Consider the following 18,434-nt stretch of genomic DNA (forward strand, 5'->3'; position numbering starts at 1 on the left):
CCTTCTCTACTTCCTAAATGTAAACGTGACAGTAACTTAACAATTGTCAGTAGCTTTCATGTGCTGAAGCTGTTGTCACTGCTCAGCTCCCTCCCCGTCAGTACAGAGGTCACATTGCATTATTTATACCTGGGAGGAGACTAAAGACCCTGGCATAGTTTCTTCTTCAGTTCTCTAAATCTCCCAGACTTTATAGCAAATTAAGTGGTGTTTGCAGAAGCATGTTGCAGTTAATGCTATCAGAACAGTCATAGAATCATGGAACACTAGGCTGGAAGGGACCTCAAGGATCATCAGGTGGAATCATTCTTGGCAAAAGCACAGTCTAGACTAGATGTCCCAGCACCCTGTCTAGATGAATCTTAAAAGTGTTCAGCATTTGGAGAACCCATGACTTCCCTGGGGAGATTATTCCAGTGTCTGGTTGTTCTCATTGTGAAAAATTTTCCTCTTGTTTCCAATTGGAATGTCCCCAGGACGAAGTTGTGCCTATAACCCCATCTTTTCCATATGACTCCTTGTAAAAAGGAAATCTCCATCTTCCTTCTAGCCACCCTTTAAATACTAGAGCTGCATTTCTTTTGTCATAAAGTCACATTTTATCCGCCACTTCAAAGAGGAATTAATTCTCCTGTTGTTGAGGAACCTAAATGGTACATGTAGCATACCATTTGCATAAAGTTCTTGTGCTATGGGTTGATGGTTCCACACTTTATTCTTTTCGTAAGGCAGTATCGATAAGCTCAACCACGTATGTTCAGATGTTATGTTCAGCATCAGAAAAACTGTTTTTTATATGAAAATGTCTCTGCTAGAAATGAAAGATGAGCTTTTAAGAAGGCCTCCTTCCCTTCCTTCATGACCATAACTAGCACAAGTGAGAACGGTGTAGATTGATGGGGGGAAAAGGCTATAAAACCTTTCTGCTCCTAAAATGTAGTGGATGAAAAAAGAAGTTAAAAACAGTTAAGTCTGTTCTAGTTAGAGTTCATTCTATTTGAAGAAGACAAACCAGCATCTTAGAAAAAAAGATAAGGTTAGCACTGCTCTTGATGGGAGCTGCACTGAGGGAGAAATAATGCGTAGTTGGGTTGGCTGAATACAGCACAAGTGGTCTCATAAATGTGAAAAGCAGATCTATCCTTGGTCCCTAGGCAACACTGATGCTCTGACAGGTGAATAGGTGTAGTCTGTTCTATCAGGCTTGGTCAGATCATAATTTTCTAGGATGCTGTTGTTTTAAACATGTTTTATTCTGCCTGGAGGGAAGGAATTTTTGGTAGATGATAAGAAAATAACATAATTATTTCTTTGAGTTTTTCTCAAAAGTACCTTCAGTGCAGGAAATACTATCGAGACCTTTCACTGTCCTCTGTCCATCTGGAGAAAGAGTATTTGTTTTTCTATGCTATGACCATCATTATAGAAGTGTCCATTGTATTTACAGGTACTTGATTCATTCTAGAAATCATTGAATGCATCTTGCACTTATAGGTGGAAAAGTGAAAAAACCCAAACAAACGAACAATGAACCTTTTCTAAATTATTTATATATTCTGAAAAAAAAACAAACAAGTATGTTTATTTCCTTCTGAATCTTCAGACAACTGTACTATACTTGATGCATACCCTGGAGGTAACTGGCTTTGAAGCAAGCATTCAACATATGATTAATGCATGTTAGAATTATCTTTCTGCCTTTACTCAGTGAGTCCAGGAATTGGGCTGAGAAAGAGTCATAATGTAAATAAGTATCTTTGACAAGATTCAAAAAAAAGTGGCTATTTTCAAGTATCCTTCACCATCGCTTTTTTGCAGTCCCTGAATAGCTTTCTAAAGTCTTCTGCAAACACATAAACGAGAGGATCGGAGTATAACATCAGCTCTGAAAGAGGTTTCAGCACTGTTGTGGGAAAGAAGCAGCAAAGAAAGTTCTTTAAATTCATATGTGAATCTTATGAGGATCTTACTCTGTAGATTTTCTGTTTTCCAGGGTTCGTGATCTCTGTAAGAAGGATAGAAGGAGTTTTCACGTTGCCACTGCAGCTTTACAGGCAACTCTTGTAGCACCCAGCAGTTTGTTCATCCATCCCATTTTACCCAGTTCTGCATTCTGTTCCTGCCCTACTCAGTCCTAATACCTAGAGAGTTCTTGAAGTGGTCCCACTGAACCACAGAGGTAGCTTGGCTTTGTCACAATGGAAAACTGCTCACGGTGGGGCTTCCACATGGAGCGTGGGGAAACAGCCTGATTAGTGCTGTTGTATTTTGTTATTTGTTACATTACTGGTACTCCTGAGCAGAAGTTTTCCAGTCAGACTCATGAGCAGCAAAACAAGCTAAAGTCATGTTGAAGCTTGCCTCTTTTTTTTATCATTTGTGATTTATGTCAGTGATAGTAAGAATCTTTGTGCTTTTCAATAACAAGGCACAGATTTATAGATCCTGCAGAAATTGCAGCTGTGTTAGAGAGAGCAAAATTTAATCTTTGGCCTTCCATTTAGTTAATTAATCTTTTGGATTTATTGCTGTTGTTGCAGGCTGCAGTATACAGTGGACAAAAACATTAATTTGGTCTTTCATTGTCGAGCAGTACTTTTGTTTTGTAAAATAACTGATGTGTGCCTTGAAAGAGCACAAGGCATTTAGAATATGTAGCCTATGAAAATCATTCAAATGCAAAGAGTGACAATGCATCAAAAATTATTATGGTCAATTTCATACATTTGGAAAGATTTTTTTCTAAGCTACAACTGAATTCTTTCTTTAATTACATGAGAGAGAGATGGAAAAAATATTTTTTATTTAGAAAAATATAGAATAAGCTGGAAGAAACACTTTAGGTTAAGAAATAATATAGTGCCTACAAGGCAGCATTATGGCAGTAAGAGAATGACAATTATTGAAGGCTGTTCAGGTGACTCATAGCTTTAATTTGTGTTTTGCATCTAGTTTACACCATTAAATCCTTGTCATACTACAATAATGCTTTATATTTACATAGGGTCTTTCATCTAAATGGCTTCCAAAGACCCTCATATATTGGTTTGTGTACAGTTTACATCAATTTAATCTATTAATACAGCTATCTCTTTAATGAATTATAGCAGCTATCATCTGTGTCCATATAGTAAAGGCAGTTTTAAGAGGGAAAATACTTTCAAAAACTATAGGAGAGATTAGGGAGAATGTAATACCAAATTATAATTTGCCCTGACTGCAAAACTGATAATTAAATTGCTCATGCGGAAAGATCGGTATAAACTGCAGCTGGTCATGTCCTGGTCAGCCCCTGATAGGATCACAGCACATTTGGTCATTGTGCTGAGATGAAGAATCATCATATTTACTTTGTTTAATGCACAAATGTTATGCTGCATGTTTCCACCTAGTACTTCACCTGCCTAGTTTGTGAAACCTGATGAGCTCCAGGAGCCAGATTACTTGGTTTATTGTTAGCTGTCAAAATAGGCTTTATGTCCCAGTGAATTCCACAAGAAATGTCCATTGTTGTCATTTGATTCTCATTCTTGATTGCTTGAGAATGCAGATCTTTGTGATTGCTCTGAAAATTCATTTGTCCTTGTGGATATTCCAGACACAGAGCTATGGCAAATACACTGTTTCCTTAACAAATAAATACTGGCCACTCATGTAAACACATTATGACAGTGTGCCAAGTAAAAGACACGAAGAGCAATCAGATTGCAAGAGACTGTATAGCTTGTCTTCATATTTTCAAGAAAGTAGAGAGACAAAAAATGGTTACAAAAGCAGTGGATTTATAGAATCACAGAATCATAGAGTAGTTAGGGTTGGAAAGGACCATTAAGATCATCCAGTTCCAACCCCCCTGCCATGGGCAGGGACACCTCACACTAATCCATGTCACCCATGGAGTGGGTGAAGGACAAGTACAATAATACCATTTCCCTGGGGAATTTCTGATAGAGACATGAGAATTAATATATCCCATTATTTTTCATCTCTTTTGATATATAGATGAGAAACATTATAGCAGTGCAAAATACCCTCAACTGGAATATCACCCTGACAAATGCAAATGGACATGCAGTTTTAATTTGTTTGCTCTTGATTGGGAATCACAGCATGCAGAATATTAATGAGCCATGGGGTAGCAATCACCAACCCCAGACACATTTATCTTGCATTGTGTTTGCTGATTATGGCAGCTCTTTAATTTGGGTATAGCAGTACCCCGCTCTGAGACAGTTTTTCAGTGACTTCATAAAGGTATTAAGGTTATTAGTGCATGCTCATGCTGCTGCTGGACAATAGACATTCAGGTGATTCTGATATAGTTAAGTTCATTTGCTCCTCTGCTCTGAGAAGCCAGTAAATAAAATCTCACTTATTACGGAAGCTTTAAATAAGGCTGTCAGACAAGAATCCAGTTTTCATACAGGTTAGGTACTGTTTCCAGTTTTGTTTGAGGCTGAGATGAAGTTAGTGTGTAGATGCTTGTCTCCTTGCTATCTGTTTTCTGAGTCCTTTGTTGTAAGAAATGTAAGCTGCTTTTTTTCAGCTTCAGGGACCTCCATGCCCAGTAAAACCATCTCTTTGATCTTTCACAACAATGTCCAGTGGTCAATACCTACTTCCCATCAGTTCATCATGACAGCAAACATTGCTTGCTCCTTACATTTTCAAGTCTATTTTTGCTTCCTCACAAGCTATCCTCACACTCTTGAAGGAAATCTTAATGCATAACTATATTTCCTTGATGTCTTTCATTTCCCTGGTAAAAGCCCCCTTTGCCTACAAAAACCTGACGATTAGTGTAAACTGCTGGCAGCTATCTGTCACTCATTGTTTCTTTCTCAGTTGTGATCTGTTTGTTGTCTGTCTTTCCATCCTTTTACATAAGTTTTTGGGACAGAAAAAGAGGAATCAGGTCTTTTTCTTCTTTTTTTTCCCTATATTTTTAAAACTCTAAATACAACAGAATTACTAAAATTTCTAAGCTGTGTATGTGATAAGCACAATAAATGACAGTACAGCATATCACTCCACAGAGCAAGTTAAGCTTGCATATTCAAATGCTCAGTAGTAGTAAGTATGTAGTGTATAGAGCTCCTTCCAGCCAAATGCAACTCTGGCCCAAGGTATTTGTAAGGTTGTGTTGTTTTTTTTTAAATGGGTCCAGATAATAGCAGTTTAAATAAAGTACAGAACTCATCTATTTTATTCTTAATTTATACCGGTGCTTAGGGAATGTGCAGATATTTAAAAAGAGTAAAATCAATTAACTTGTGATCCAATTATTTATGTTAACCACTATGGGGTTTTATTTTAGAGCACTGAATCAGATTCTCCAGTTAAGCACTGTGCTTTGAGAATATAAACCTTGCATTTGGAAATAAGATGAGCCTCTTGTTATCTTTTCTCTATTTCCAAATCTAATTGCTATTTTTGTCCTTTCATAGTTTTGTTTTTGAAAGGGACCCAGAATAAATATAACAGATTTTTTTAAAATACTATGAAGCTTATCCTTAATATAAAGGTGGCTGAACAAGCAAAAGAGTTCACCTTCTAGATAATATACACTGTATTTTTTTGGGCCTCTCTGTTTCACAGTAGATATTTGTCTTCTGCAATCACAAATCTGTGATTTATGACACGTTTCACATTATAAATTTAGAGCAGGTCCATGTGACAACGTCTGCTATTTGATCATTCTGCTTTTTCATCCAGTTTGAACAGATTTTCTTCTAATGTTCCAGACAGCTTCAAACACCCTCAGTGTTTATATGGTCATTTCTAAATGCAAAGAGTACTCAGAGTGTACCACTACATTTGGAATTCTTTGGCTTGGCACAGTCTTCACCTGTAGACATTGTCATCTCCTTGATCTGCGGGTGTCACAAGCTCTGCAGTTTTATGCCCTCAGCAAGTTTATGTGCCCTTTCTACTACTAACTCACTGCAACTGAGTCTACTGAAAGCCCTTCCTAAATGAGGAGAAGGTAGGAATGTAAAGGAAAGCCTGCTCCAGCTGAGATAACCTTGATATTTTTAAAGTGACATTCAACATATTTTTTGAACTAGCTGGCACATCATGGCAACCTTTTCCATCGTAGTCTGGCACTTGTGGGGTAAGCATAATAAATTCATCTCACTGGCTTCACAATTATGTGTCAGAATAAAACAGCCAGATCTTTAAGTATTTTACTCTAACAGCTCTTACTGATCCCAAAGTGATGCAGGGAGTATTGAACATTTAATTGACTTAGACTTGTGGATTAAGGAAAAGGTCTTTCAGAAGGATCAATATGAAATAGGAGCAGATGCACAGTGAAATCTAAGGGTTCTATTCCTTAGGTTTACATTCCTTGAAGTCTAGTCACCTTTTTACAGTTCACCTTTTGGCTGAATAGGAATTATTTGGTACTGAACACTTGTTGGGAAAAGTTCTGGCCCTTATGGTTCTGATGTCTTGTTTTGTACATCCTCAAACTGAGACAATATGAAATAATACAAAAATATCTATCATCAGGCTAATTAGCTATTTTTTATTAAAGTAAAAGGTGTCCAAGTGTTTTCCAGTGACAGCATTTTGCTGAGCAGGAAGAAATACAATCACGGTAATAATTCCGTGTTATATCCAAGAATCTTAATAAAGGATTTTCTTTTGATTTGTTTTAACGCAAATGAGAATATTGTTATACTGCCATTTAGAGTTAATTAAACTGCAAATGAGCTTAATGATCTGTCTGAAACAAAGCTCAATCACAACCTGTTACATATTAATGATCAAAATCAAAAGAATCTTTAAATTCTTTGTTAAATATACCAAAGAAGATAGAAATAGCCAGTCATTAATATCATCCTTTTATAACATCAGGTCTGAGGCTGGAAAGCTTGAACTGAATGCATGAACTCAAATTATACATCTAAATTAAAAAAGGATTTAGAAACATAAGTCAAATCTATTGGAAAAAATGAAAACAAAGATAACTGAACACAGAAAAAGACATAGTTTTCTCCTCTGTACTTTACTATGTGGAAATCCATTTTGCCTAGTATTTGTCTAGATTGTGAAAACCATATATTAATAAAATGCTATTTTCTGGATTTAATAGTCTCACAAAATCTGTAGTGTTATGACTTCATGTAGTTTATGAGACAAAGATGTTTAGTCTATTTAGGTCCTAAAGCCACTTGGGTAATTTTTGCCCTAGAGTTGCCACTGGCAACGTGGTATTTAATCATGTACAGGAAAGACTGTTTGCACCATTAAAGTTTGTAATTTCAGAGTTTTTAAGGCCTGACCTCTAAAAGTACGAAGATTTTCTAATGTTCTATAATGATACTGCTGGTGTTCAGCACTTTTCAGGACTATGTTACCGTTCTGGTTTATCCACCTACAAAGCAGGTATTATCATTCATATACAATGCTTTTAGCGTGTCAGCCTCAAGTACTTGAGAGGGGAGGAGTATTATTAAGTCTGACCCCTAAAACCTTTTCCAATGGTTTGCTTAATATCTTTCCTACATAAATGAGACTGATGTTGTACACTGTTTGTCTGGATAGTAAATTAGAATTTTCTCATAGGGCTTGGCTAGCTGAATAGTACAGCAGTGCAAAAAGATCATAAAAAATTCTTCCACTGAAAGAAGAAATTAACACTGACTTTAACTTATAAAGACAGAGTGGTAGCATGAGGTCCAATTATTTTGTAGCCTCTTGGAGAATCCTCTCCAAAACCAGTATGGTAACAATTTTTAAAAAAATGTTTTATGTATTGATAGCAGTGTAGTGAAAAAATAATATGTGTGGTGTAACTTATGAAAATAATAGTCTGAAATGCAAAATTGGATTATTTGTAAATAATAGTACATTTGAGGGCAAGAATAGGCTGTATTTGTGAGTTTCTGTTCTGCTTAGCTATGTGTATATTTCCCTTTCTGTTAGCATATGCACATAAGCAACACTACATATTTTCAGGGTTCACTCTTCCAGTAATTTGAGATGAACTGTTGTCTTGTGATCAGAATCTTGAAAGCTTGATTCCTGTTACATTGCTGCTTATCTCCCATCTATTTAATGGAGTACCTGCAATGTGTTACCTTATATTTCACAAGTGAGAATGTATTATTTAGAGCCTATAACATTCCGTTTCAGCTAAGAATTACATCTTTCTCTTGTTGTGGTAAATAATTAATGCTGGCTTGGATATTTCATGTGTGCATGTGTGGTCATTAATTGAAAACAATAACAATTTCCTCTATGTTGGTTTTCCTTTTTTCTAGTTTCTTGCTACAGTAAAGGAGGGAATCACAGGTGTAATAGTAAACTTAACCATTCGTGACCAAGATGACCCAGCAACTGGAGCATGGAGAGCTCTCTACACCATTATTAATGGAAATGCAGGACAGAGTTTTGAAATCCGTACCAATCCCCAGAATAACGAGGGAATGCTTTCAGTTGTCAAAGTAAGAACTGTTTGCTGTTATACTATATTATTACTGGTAGGTCCACCCATTGGATTTACTGCACAGGAGAACACACAGCAAGGATTAGCTACTCAAAAACATGCAGTTGTCTACCAGCCCTTGTCCAAACAATATGTATAACCCTTCTCTCACAATAACCTTTTTTCTTTAGTCATAAAGACACGCCTGTTGCTAGCTATATTTCCATTGTGCTTAAATAACAGCTGGCTTTTAGGTGAGCATCGCAATTAATAGTGAGACTATTTTGTTTGTGACTGACGGTATGATTAGAATTCAAGGGCCATATATTGCTCTCAGAGAACACAGATGCTAGCACCAGGGAAATAAAGAGATGTGCCTTCTGACTGAGGATCTATTTTTGTTCCCTTGTTTGTAAAGTCTCATGAAAAAAAAAATCATAATTTATTGCCTGTCTTTGTTTGAAGATAATCCTATACCTCACACTTGAAAAAAAAAAAAAAAGAAAAAAAAAGAAATTAGCTGTTTGCTGCCTCTATCAGAATTTTCTCTGTTTGACTCCATATTCAGTTCTTAAGACAAATGGCATGTATTTCCATAGGGGTGCTTTTGATTTCAAGACAGGATTTGAGAAAAAAAAACATAAGTTATTTAACATATGTAGCTACTAAGTATGACTAATCTGTTTGCTGAATACATATTACACCACAAATATATGAGAATTATATGTATGAGGTGTGGCAAAAAAGTATATGGTCTTGGATAGAGGGACATCTCCATCTTTCGTTGTCTATTATATCCATTACCATAAATGCACTTTAAAACTGCCATTGTGTTTAATGCTAAACTCTGACAATGTATCAGATGTAAGGAATGCTGTTGTCTTTTTCTGGCTAATTCTATCTTCTGAAAGTTTGCAATGGGGTACAAGGAAAAAGTGGTTAGTATTGTCCTAGCACCTTGCTCTCTGATTTTATTATATGTTTTACAGCCTTTAGACTACGAGATTTCGGCATTTCACAGGCTGATGATCAAAGTGGAAAATGAAGACCCACTGGTTCCAGACATAGTATATGGCCCCAGTTCCACAGCAACAGTTCAGATCACTGTTGAAGATGTGAATGAAGGCCCAATTTTCCACCCGAACCCGATGAGAGTGACAAAACTAGAAAATATCCCTATTGGCAGCAAGGTGTTAACGGTAAATGCCACTGATCCAGACACTTTGCAACATCAGACTATCAGGTGAGTGCAGTACCCTCTAATTTTCATCCATCAGAAAGTGAGTATGCCTTTTGTGCCCGAGAATTTGCCTACCAGTGCAGAATTAGAGTTGCTGTTTTACACAATACCGCAATACAAAGTGGCAATTTATCTTTTTTTCCTGCAATGGAGAGACTTAATATGGAAACAAAGGACTACAGTAGGCAGGGGGAAGTAGTTTTCTGGGCTATGAGATTGCTGCAGTAGAACAATTGAATGCCACAAGCGTTAGACATAGCTTTGCATACAGTTTCAAAATTACTTTTAACCTGCTTATTTATTCCTTTTACTTCATGAGAGCCAGAAGAACATGTAAACATTGAAAATGTGTATAGAAATAATTATGTCTTACATATGGTTTAAAAGTCAATATATGATCATTTATATGATGTCCCTCAGCAAAATAATGACCATTCATCCACGTTCAAGGGCAGAGAAGTTATTTCTCAGTGAAACACTGAAGCTTACAGTTTAAGCTTTTAGTAAAGCTAAAACTTGGTATTTAAGTGGTGCCATCATCTTACATTTTGATCCACCTGCTCTGGTCTTCTGGTTTTTAGATTTGTTGAAAAATGGAAGACAAACCACTTTCTTCCCTAATACTAAATTAACTTTCCAGACAGCTTTTCTCAGCATTTGAGTGTTGCAGGTTAAGCACTACAACTAGAATCTATATCTATGTTTATTTTTTCATTCTTCTTTGTGAATCTAATTTCCCCTAGATAGAAATGTGTATAAACAAGTATAAAGATCTTTGTGAGAATTATGTCAAAGCTTTACCTGAACAATGTGCACTGTCAATCTATACCATAGATGCATGTTTCTTTACTATCACAGGGTTATTTAACAGTGATTGTGTACTTCTTAAAGAAGGTTTGATATATGTTCTATAAAAAAAAACAAATTTCTGATATTGAAGATGTTCTGTGTCAGTAACTAATGATGGTAAACATGCCATTACAAATGGCCTCACTGACAGCCTTGGATTCGAATGATGAGGTGAATTTACATGAGTGTGCTTATTTCCAAGGAAAGAGGAAAAAGACAAGGCAGATAATTACAAGTTTCAATTCTCTGCATCACCTCAGAAATACCTCAGCAGCGTTACTCAGAACCCAGTTTGTGTAGGGAAAAGATATTTTTTCTCTTTGGGGTTGGGACTGAATTTAAGAATCATAGAATCTTAGGATAGCTAGGATTGGAAAGGACCTTAAGATCATCCAGTTCAACCCCCCCTGCCATGGGCAGGGAAAGCATACATATTAAAAAGCACACATATTGAAGTTGTCCACAACTTTATTTTTATGGGAGATAAGAGAAGTTTTATTAATGAATGTAACAGTTGATTTTATGATGTTAAAAGAGAAAAGGAAAAAATGTAAGGATTTGGTTATCAAAACCAACAATCCAGAAAGTGTTAGCTGAATTTTTCCCCTTGACCTCCTGATTTTGTTGAGTTTCTCCTAGTTGCATTCATACTGAAATCCTACCAATGACTTACTGAAAGCTCTGTTGGCTTTGAGTGTTGTTTGTAACCAGTTGAACAACATAAACACTTTCTGGAGTGCACAACATCTCACAGCTGGCTGCAAAGAAACTCTCAGATCTTGACTATAATTAGCTCATAATCTAAATGGAATTTTCCCAGAAGTTTTTCCATACCAGCATGGCCAAAACCTGGAAGGTTTTTAGCCAAAAGTAAGATTTTTCTTTTCTTACCCTCCATGTGTAGAAACAAAGAGCAGAAATAAGCTAGATTGAATTGAGAATAAAGCATGATCAAATACGGAAATGCAAATATGTAAATGGAAGTGGCTGTATAAGAGGAAAATAACGCAAATGTGATGGAAATCTGGGAAATGTGTAGAGTGATTCAGGAAAGGCTAATCTGACTGCCTGTATATCTTTTTGATAAAATAACAGGAAAACATACACCGTCATTTTTAAAAGATGTTTTTAACCTTGGCAGGTATTATTGAAAAACAGAGCTACCAGCAGTGAAAATGGAAACCTATACTATGTCAGAATAGTTCCTACAAGCAGGTGTGTGGTTAGGCATAGGTCCAGGACTTCTACAAAAATTCATAACAGGCTACATGGTTCTCAAACTATGCTGATATAAATTATATCATCAGTATCACTGGTATGATTATACTGGTAAAATGAAGGCCAAGCAGGCACAATACATTCTTTTAAATGAGATATTGCAATTGCACTAAATATTGATGACCATGGATAAGCAATGTTTTGTGTCTGCAAGAAGTAACAAATACCAGATTTGATTTTGTGTGCTGTGTGAACAATGTACACCTAACCCAACAAAGTATATATCTGTCCAAAATGTGTAGACAGATACAAACAGAAGAACAGCAGAGAGTAATATTTTTTTTTCTTTCAAACTGTTACAACTGAGCTATGTCTAACCACAGGGATATTTTTAATTAGTTTTCCACATAAACCTTGTAGGAGGGGCTGATGATTATTTGTAATCAGCAAATTTAGTTACTCCACTAGATAAAGCATGATAAATGCATTACAAAAGAACCATGAATAGTGCATTGTGCCATTGTCCACATCTAGATTGAATTTATTCCTTGAACATTGCATATCTGAATCAGATTCAAATGACTTATCTCTTGAAAAGCATGGCTTACTTTGTAAAAATTCTGAAGACAGCTGTACTTTTGAAGCAATTTTCTTTCTTATTCTTCAGCTTAAAATGTTTTTTGAAGATTGAAAAAGGATTTGATTTAAAAGTTCAAACACGCTGGCCAAAATGTATTACACTGAAAAAAAACAGGACTCCAATATTTATAAGACTCAAAAGCATGTACCTTGAGACATGGCTATTTGTTTACCTACAGTTAATTAGCAGTGAACTTTCGTGGTATCAGATCTTCTCTGATCTACTGATGTTAACATTCCAAAGAAACTCCAGGTAGAGGTAGGCACATCATTCTGGAAACAAGAAACACAAGCTCATATTGTCCAGCTAGATAATGTAGACATCAAGTTTAACCTTACTCTCACTTATACCTGTTTAAAATTAGATTAACGTTGACTTTCACAACTATTCTCAGCTCTAAGACCTCCTATGAAAAGTCTGCAATAAGTACAGTGAGTTTTGTACTACGGATGTTGTAGCAAGGAAGGGGCAAAGAGAACCAGTGGTTTAGTCTGAACACGTGCCTTTGGATGGAAAATAGCTTGTGTTCCACTATGATCATTTGCAGAAAGAAAAGGAAACTGTTCAAGTTGGATCACTTTTCTCAGATTCATTAACCTATTTCTTTTTTTTTAAGTATTTAATTCCCTCTACAGTTTCTAACTTTTTCAGAATTAAAAAATGAAAGAAATCCAGCAGGCCCCATTTTAATTATAACCCAACAATTTATTAATAGAACAGTAATGAAGTTTCTGAAATTTGATTTCTTAATCAGGGATCATTGTTATTTTTGTGCCAGATTTAAGAGTTTAATTTTGGGTGCTTCTTCCCAACCTCTGAAATTTTAATCAGAAGTTTCAACTGTACATGTCAATGAGAAGTTAAAGGCTAAATTTAATAACATTTTCTACCTTGGGAAATTAAAAGAAGAAACTCACTTTCTGAAATCTGTTATTAACAGCAGATCTTAATTAAACACAGTTACGGTCCTTTGTCTGTGTGAAGAGATTGGTTTCAGTATTTTTCCCTTTTCTGGATTCAACAAGTCCAAAATATTACATCGTTAGACTTTTAACTATGTGTAAATAAGTTGTTTACTGCAATGTGTTTGTAATTTTTAATTAAAGCAACGCTGTTCTCTGGTTTCATGCTTTATCATGGCAATATATTTTTATTACCTACTGTGCTCTTGGATTTTAAATTATTTATATGAATATATTATCGTGGTATTTATTCTCAGTAAGCAATGTGACTCAATGTTCCAGAAATATCTTCACAAAAAAAAAGTTTATTATAACTCTAAAATATACTTAATTCATTAAGTAGAATTAAAATGCAGTATTTGAAGCTGGAGAAGTTAGAAATAGAACCCAAACTGCAATGGGTTCCATAGGAGTATGAAATACTGCCAAAAATATCTGAAGTAATATATGTAAATAATATACATATCTGGGTATATGTGTAATTTTCATATCTGCACCTCAATCCAGCAGACCCCATATAGTATAAGTGGCTTCTGGAAGCATAGGTACGTTGAATTAGGGGTGAAGTCTCAACTGTAGAAATTTGAAGGCCAATTTTTTGCTTGGAAGTTGGCATCCTTTTTTTTGGTTCTCGTCTTCTTATATCACCTTACCATTAATTTCCAATTTCCAATTGTTTCAGATTAGTCATTTCAGATTAGAAAAGTCTGTGACAGATTCATCTACCCAGCTGCTTGCTAACCCACAGCTTGGACATTTGGCTTCTGTAGCACTGCTGTTGGACTGGCTGTGTGCTTGATAGCTCTGCTAGTCTGGAAATATGAGCAAAGTCACACTTACTGCAATCATTTCCAAATAACAAATAGTGGTCTATCAGAAAGATGGATAGGCTCTGTTTCTCTTTACGTTAAGTGCATTTTTCCATACAGCAAAGTAAGTGTATATATTAATGAGGCTTCATCCTTGAACATCAGACCAAGGGGATGATAAGGCTAAATCTAACACAATTAAAAGTGGATGATCACTTTTGTTTATTTGCACTTTTACCAAAAGCAACTGGACATCGGACTTGCCATTGACCTTGGGAATGGAAACGTTTACTACTAGACCACATTTTGCTTTAGATTACATCATCATGACTTTGGGGTTGGTGCCTATGGAGTTGGTGGAAGTCAGTGAAAATGTTCCAAACTTCTGTTGGTGGCAACCATGAACTGCATACTCTCTGTCAAAAATAAATACTTAAAATTTTGTAAAATAGTGCTGAAACTACACTGAAGGGGGATTTATAGCTCAATGAGTTTCTTCCAAATCTTATATACCCAAGAAAACTAAGGAGAATTCACTTGAAAAGGCAAGTTTATTTCTATTACTTCCTTTTGCTGCTAATCGCCACCCTTATACGTAATGAATATATAAACCATGAATTGCAAAGGCAGTTCAAAAAGCCTTTTTCCTGTCTCTTGCCAGGGTTTTTTTCAGAGATCCCAAACCTCTGAACAAGGATGAGGCTTCAAACCACATTTCTGACAAACACTTAAGGGATCAATTTTGCATACTGTGTTGCACATCAAGCCTTTTCAAAGCACGTTTGTTGCAGGTGGAGGTCAATAAACTTGCTTTTTGAGATAACACTACAAGCACTTACAGAAGTGCTATATAATGAGACGGAAGTCTAAGAGTGAATGCTTAAGATGTGACATACTTAGTCATCATTAAATATGTCTTCTAGAGTCTGAAGGACTTGCCTTTAATTCCTAACAATGGGAGATTTGTTTTCCTTGCGTAGACAAAAGAATAGTTCTATTATTATAAATGATTGGCTGAGCCATGCTCTCAGCATGCAGCATCAAAGTTTTTCACTGTAAGTTAGACCCAAGAGCATCTTAAGTTGGCTCTGCAGTTTTATTTATGGCCTGCCTGAACCCAGCCACTGGGAATTTGCAGTGCGTGTCTAGATCTGAAGTTGCTGTATATTGGACAGTGCACACTGTTTTTCTTTTCTCTGAGTTAGACCGAAAGCCAGGTAGAGAGGGAATCTACTTGAATCTGCTCTTCTGTCTTTCCTGCAAAATTGTGAAATACAGAAGCACTAACTCTAGAGAGCTGCAATACTATGCCAGAAAAGGAGAGATTTAATCACTTCTGAAAGACAGAGTTTGGCCAATTCCCTCATGCTACGAAACTATCACCTATAATGGCAGGTACTCACTAATCAACTGTTAGCTCAACCGTACTCTGTGCAGTCTTTATACTGAAACTGTTTCTTGAATATGTTAATACTATTTGTGTAAGTAATCACTATGATATATTTATGTTATTGTCATGATATTAATAACTGAAGGAAAAAAAGTAACAAAAAAAGACATTGTCTTTTTTTTGCCTTCTTTTTTGACCAAACTGACTTTTTACCAAACGAAGCAGAAAACTCCTTTTTCCCCTTGCAGTAACCTCTCTAAGCCTTCATCGTGGTGGGAAAGAAGCAAAACTGTTTCTAGAATAGCAATGTACCTCCTTTATTTTCCCCTTATACCCTTGACCACTGTGATGTAACTCTAGAGGGGTGATAATGGCTTAAGAGTAAAACCAGGCCCCATTTTTCCCTGTTCAGAAGATGACTTGTAGCTGGCCAGCACTGTGCAGATACACTGAATCTGAAATAGTGTGGAGGAAGCAGCTGGTTGTAAAAAAGAAATCTCTGGTAGGAACTGAGACGAAACTGAAGAGAACAAATGACTAGAGTAAAATCCCACTGCCAATAGAATTAAAAACTCTGCCAAATCTGGAAGCCAGGTCCTGTAAAAGCTGTGAACAGCATCTAACACTGACCATTCAAGAAAGCCACTTTCCACTCTGTCAGCTTCAATATTGGAGCTTTACTATTACAGGACCTTCTTTTCCTAAGAGTAGTGAGCGGATGTCGATACTCCGCCTCCCAAAGTCTGTTATTTGGTCCTCACAGGCATCCCCTGTGTTGCTTAATTTACAGCCAACCTGCCAACACCTCCCCTTCAGCATCTTGGAGAGTCCCCAGGAGTCTCTGATTCCTAAGTTGCTTCTAGTGCTTCTCCTGATGTCGGACACCTCTAAGTCTCCCCTGTTGTTTTTGCCCTCTTACTGATATTCTCTGCCTATATGTTGTGGCAGATTGTAGGCCTCTCCTCTCCTTGTCTGCTTTTGTATATTTTACTGCTTAAGGACAATCCCAGCTGACCAGTTGGTGCTGAGATTTGAATAGTGCATTTTGCCTTACAAGGGGGTGGGGAAACTCTCATGCTTTTTCTTGTCTATGTTAAAGTCTTATCTTACTGCTTGGTTCTTCCTAGCAGTTGCCAGGTTGCTATAACACCCATTTTTGTCTACTCTCTGCAGTAGAAAAGGAGGCAGAGCAGACAGCAAATTTTCACCACGACTGAATGAAGCAGTTCACCTAAGAGCACTGTCCCTTTCCTGAGGAAAAAAAAGAGATTAATCCTTCTCTGTTAATTAGTCACCAAAATGACAGTCTGAATTAAGCTAGTAAAGGCTACCTAAAGTAGTCCCAGGAATTCTCAATCTGTTTATTCATAGTTTTGCAGGAAATGCAGCTGCCTGAAGCTAGACTTTATCACTTCTGACAATACTTGTTAGAAGATCATATTCCTAAAATTTTCCATCTGCTCTACTCTGTTGGCATAAATCATACTTAATATGTTGATATTAAAACTATAGATGATAGAATTGAGAATTTGTGTTTCCATGTAATCAAATAAGCCACAGAAACAAATTTTAACTTCCCTTGATATTACCTTAAGAATCCCAAATTCTTGATTAATAAGGATGAATGTAACATTTAAGGGGAGTTTAATTAGACTCTCTGTCTTTATCCTGCATAACAATATTATGCCACATTATGATTTCAACCATGTCAGCACTCAGAATGAATGGCTGTGAACTGTGAAATTACAGGGCACATTTTTCATGTCACTGACTAAATGATATTGCAGATCTTCTTGAGAAATATAACAATAGGATAGATCAGTCACAAGTTATGCTTGCAGTGGAAGTCAGATTTTGACAATAACTTACTTTGTCATTACTGTTCTCTTCTAGTTTCAGAAAAGGCAGGATTTTTGCCTCTGGAAGAAGTGAAGTATCTTGATTATAATAAGTTAGCTATCAAGTCTGAGGAGGCAAGTTGGCAGAGAAGGGGGTTGTATGAATGTCTGTTAATATTTTAAAGTCATAGCAATCTTAAGTTCCACTCAGCCAAGTTAGATGTGGTGTGTGTGTGTCTATGTAGTTATAACTTTTGGTGGTGCATTGATAGCAATTTGTTTGGACTGGTAATAGGTAAGATTGCAGTTCCAGTGACCAGATTTTATGCAAAGGCTAAACCTGGAAAACCAGGCACTCAGATAAAAGTTTTCCAGGAAGACTGTAAAGCATCTAGGCCAGAATCCTGTCTTCAAGTGAAAGTACATAATTAAGCCATTCTTGGTCTCCTCGTGGAATTCAGCACTTCTGTCTTTAAAGCATGAAGAGACTTCAGATGACCTAGGGCAGGTGTTGTCTGTCATTCATGTCCTGGTTAGAAAAGGAAAATACTGTAAGTAAGTCCTGTTATGAAGACATGAGGTTTTAATGTTACAGCTATTTTGCCACCTCCAGAATAAGGACAGAATAAACCATGGATACACTCAGTTCAGTGGCAAAATTCCCACTGAATCTGGGTGTAGGATTTCATCTGAGATCAGAAGCTTTCACAAATGCACAGAAATTGTGTTGTAAGTTTAGAGCCACCTCTCAACTGCAAGACACACATACTTTGTGCATTTCAAGATGTAATGAACCCCGTATTCTTTCAGACTCACAGGTGGTTATTCTTGGAGTGGAATTTAGGTTCAGTGAGTGGAATTCAAGCTCAGTGAAGAAATTGTCAGAAGGTTTAAGCACTCAGTTTTGCTAAATGGAGCTCTGCAATGTTACTATAATAGGAAAAAGTCTTGTGGAGTTCAATTGAAATTTTTTTTTTATTAACTTAGTAATAAGGATGCCAATTTCTGTAAAATAGTTTCTGAGTAAGAGTGGAATTATGCCATTTGTTAA

General features: G+C 36.4%; 1 protein-coding gene across 3 annotated transcripts in view; it reads left to right on the forward strand.

Annotated features, from left to right (window-relative positions):
* CDH13 (cadherin 13) overlaps positions 1-18,434 on the forward strand; it is a 523,969-nt gene that overhangs the window by 422,245 nt on the left and 83,290 nt on the right. For all 3 annotated transcript variants that reach the window (XM_062618325.1, XM_062618323.1, XM_062618324.1), the window contains exons 9-10: positions 8,274-8,456; positions 9,427-9,680. In XM_062618325.1, the coding sequence (XP_062474309.1) occupies positions 8,274-8,456; positions 9,427-9,680 (437 nt within the window). The remainder of the gene's footprint in view (positions 1-8,273; positions 8,457-9,426; positions 9,681-18,434) is intronic.

This window comes from Pezoporus occidentalis, unplaced genomic scaffold (genome assembly GCF_034315485.1).
Source record: "Pezoporus occidentalis ecotype Australia unplaced genomic scaffold, CSIRO_AGI_Poc_V1 ctg20, whole genome shotgun sequence".
Taxonomy (NCBI): Eukaryota; Metazoa; Chordata; class Aves; order Psittaciformes; family Psittacidae; genus Pezoporus; species Pezoporus occidentalis.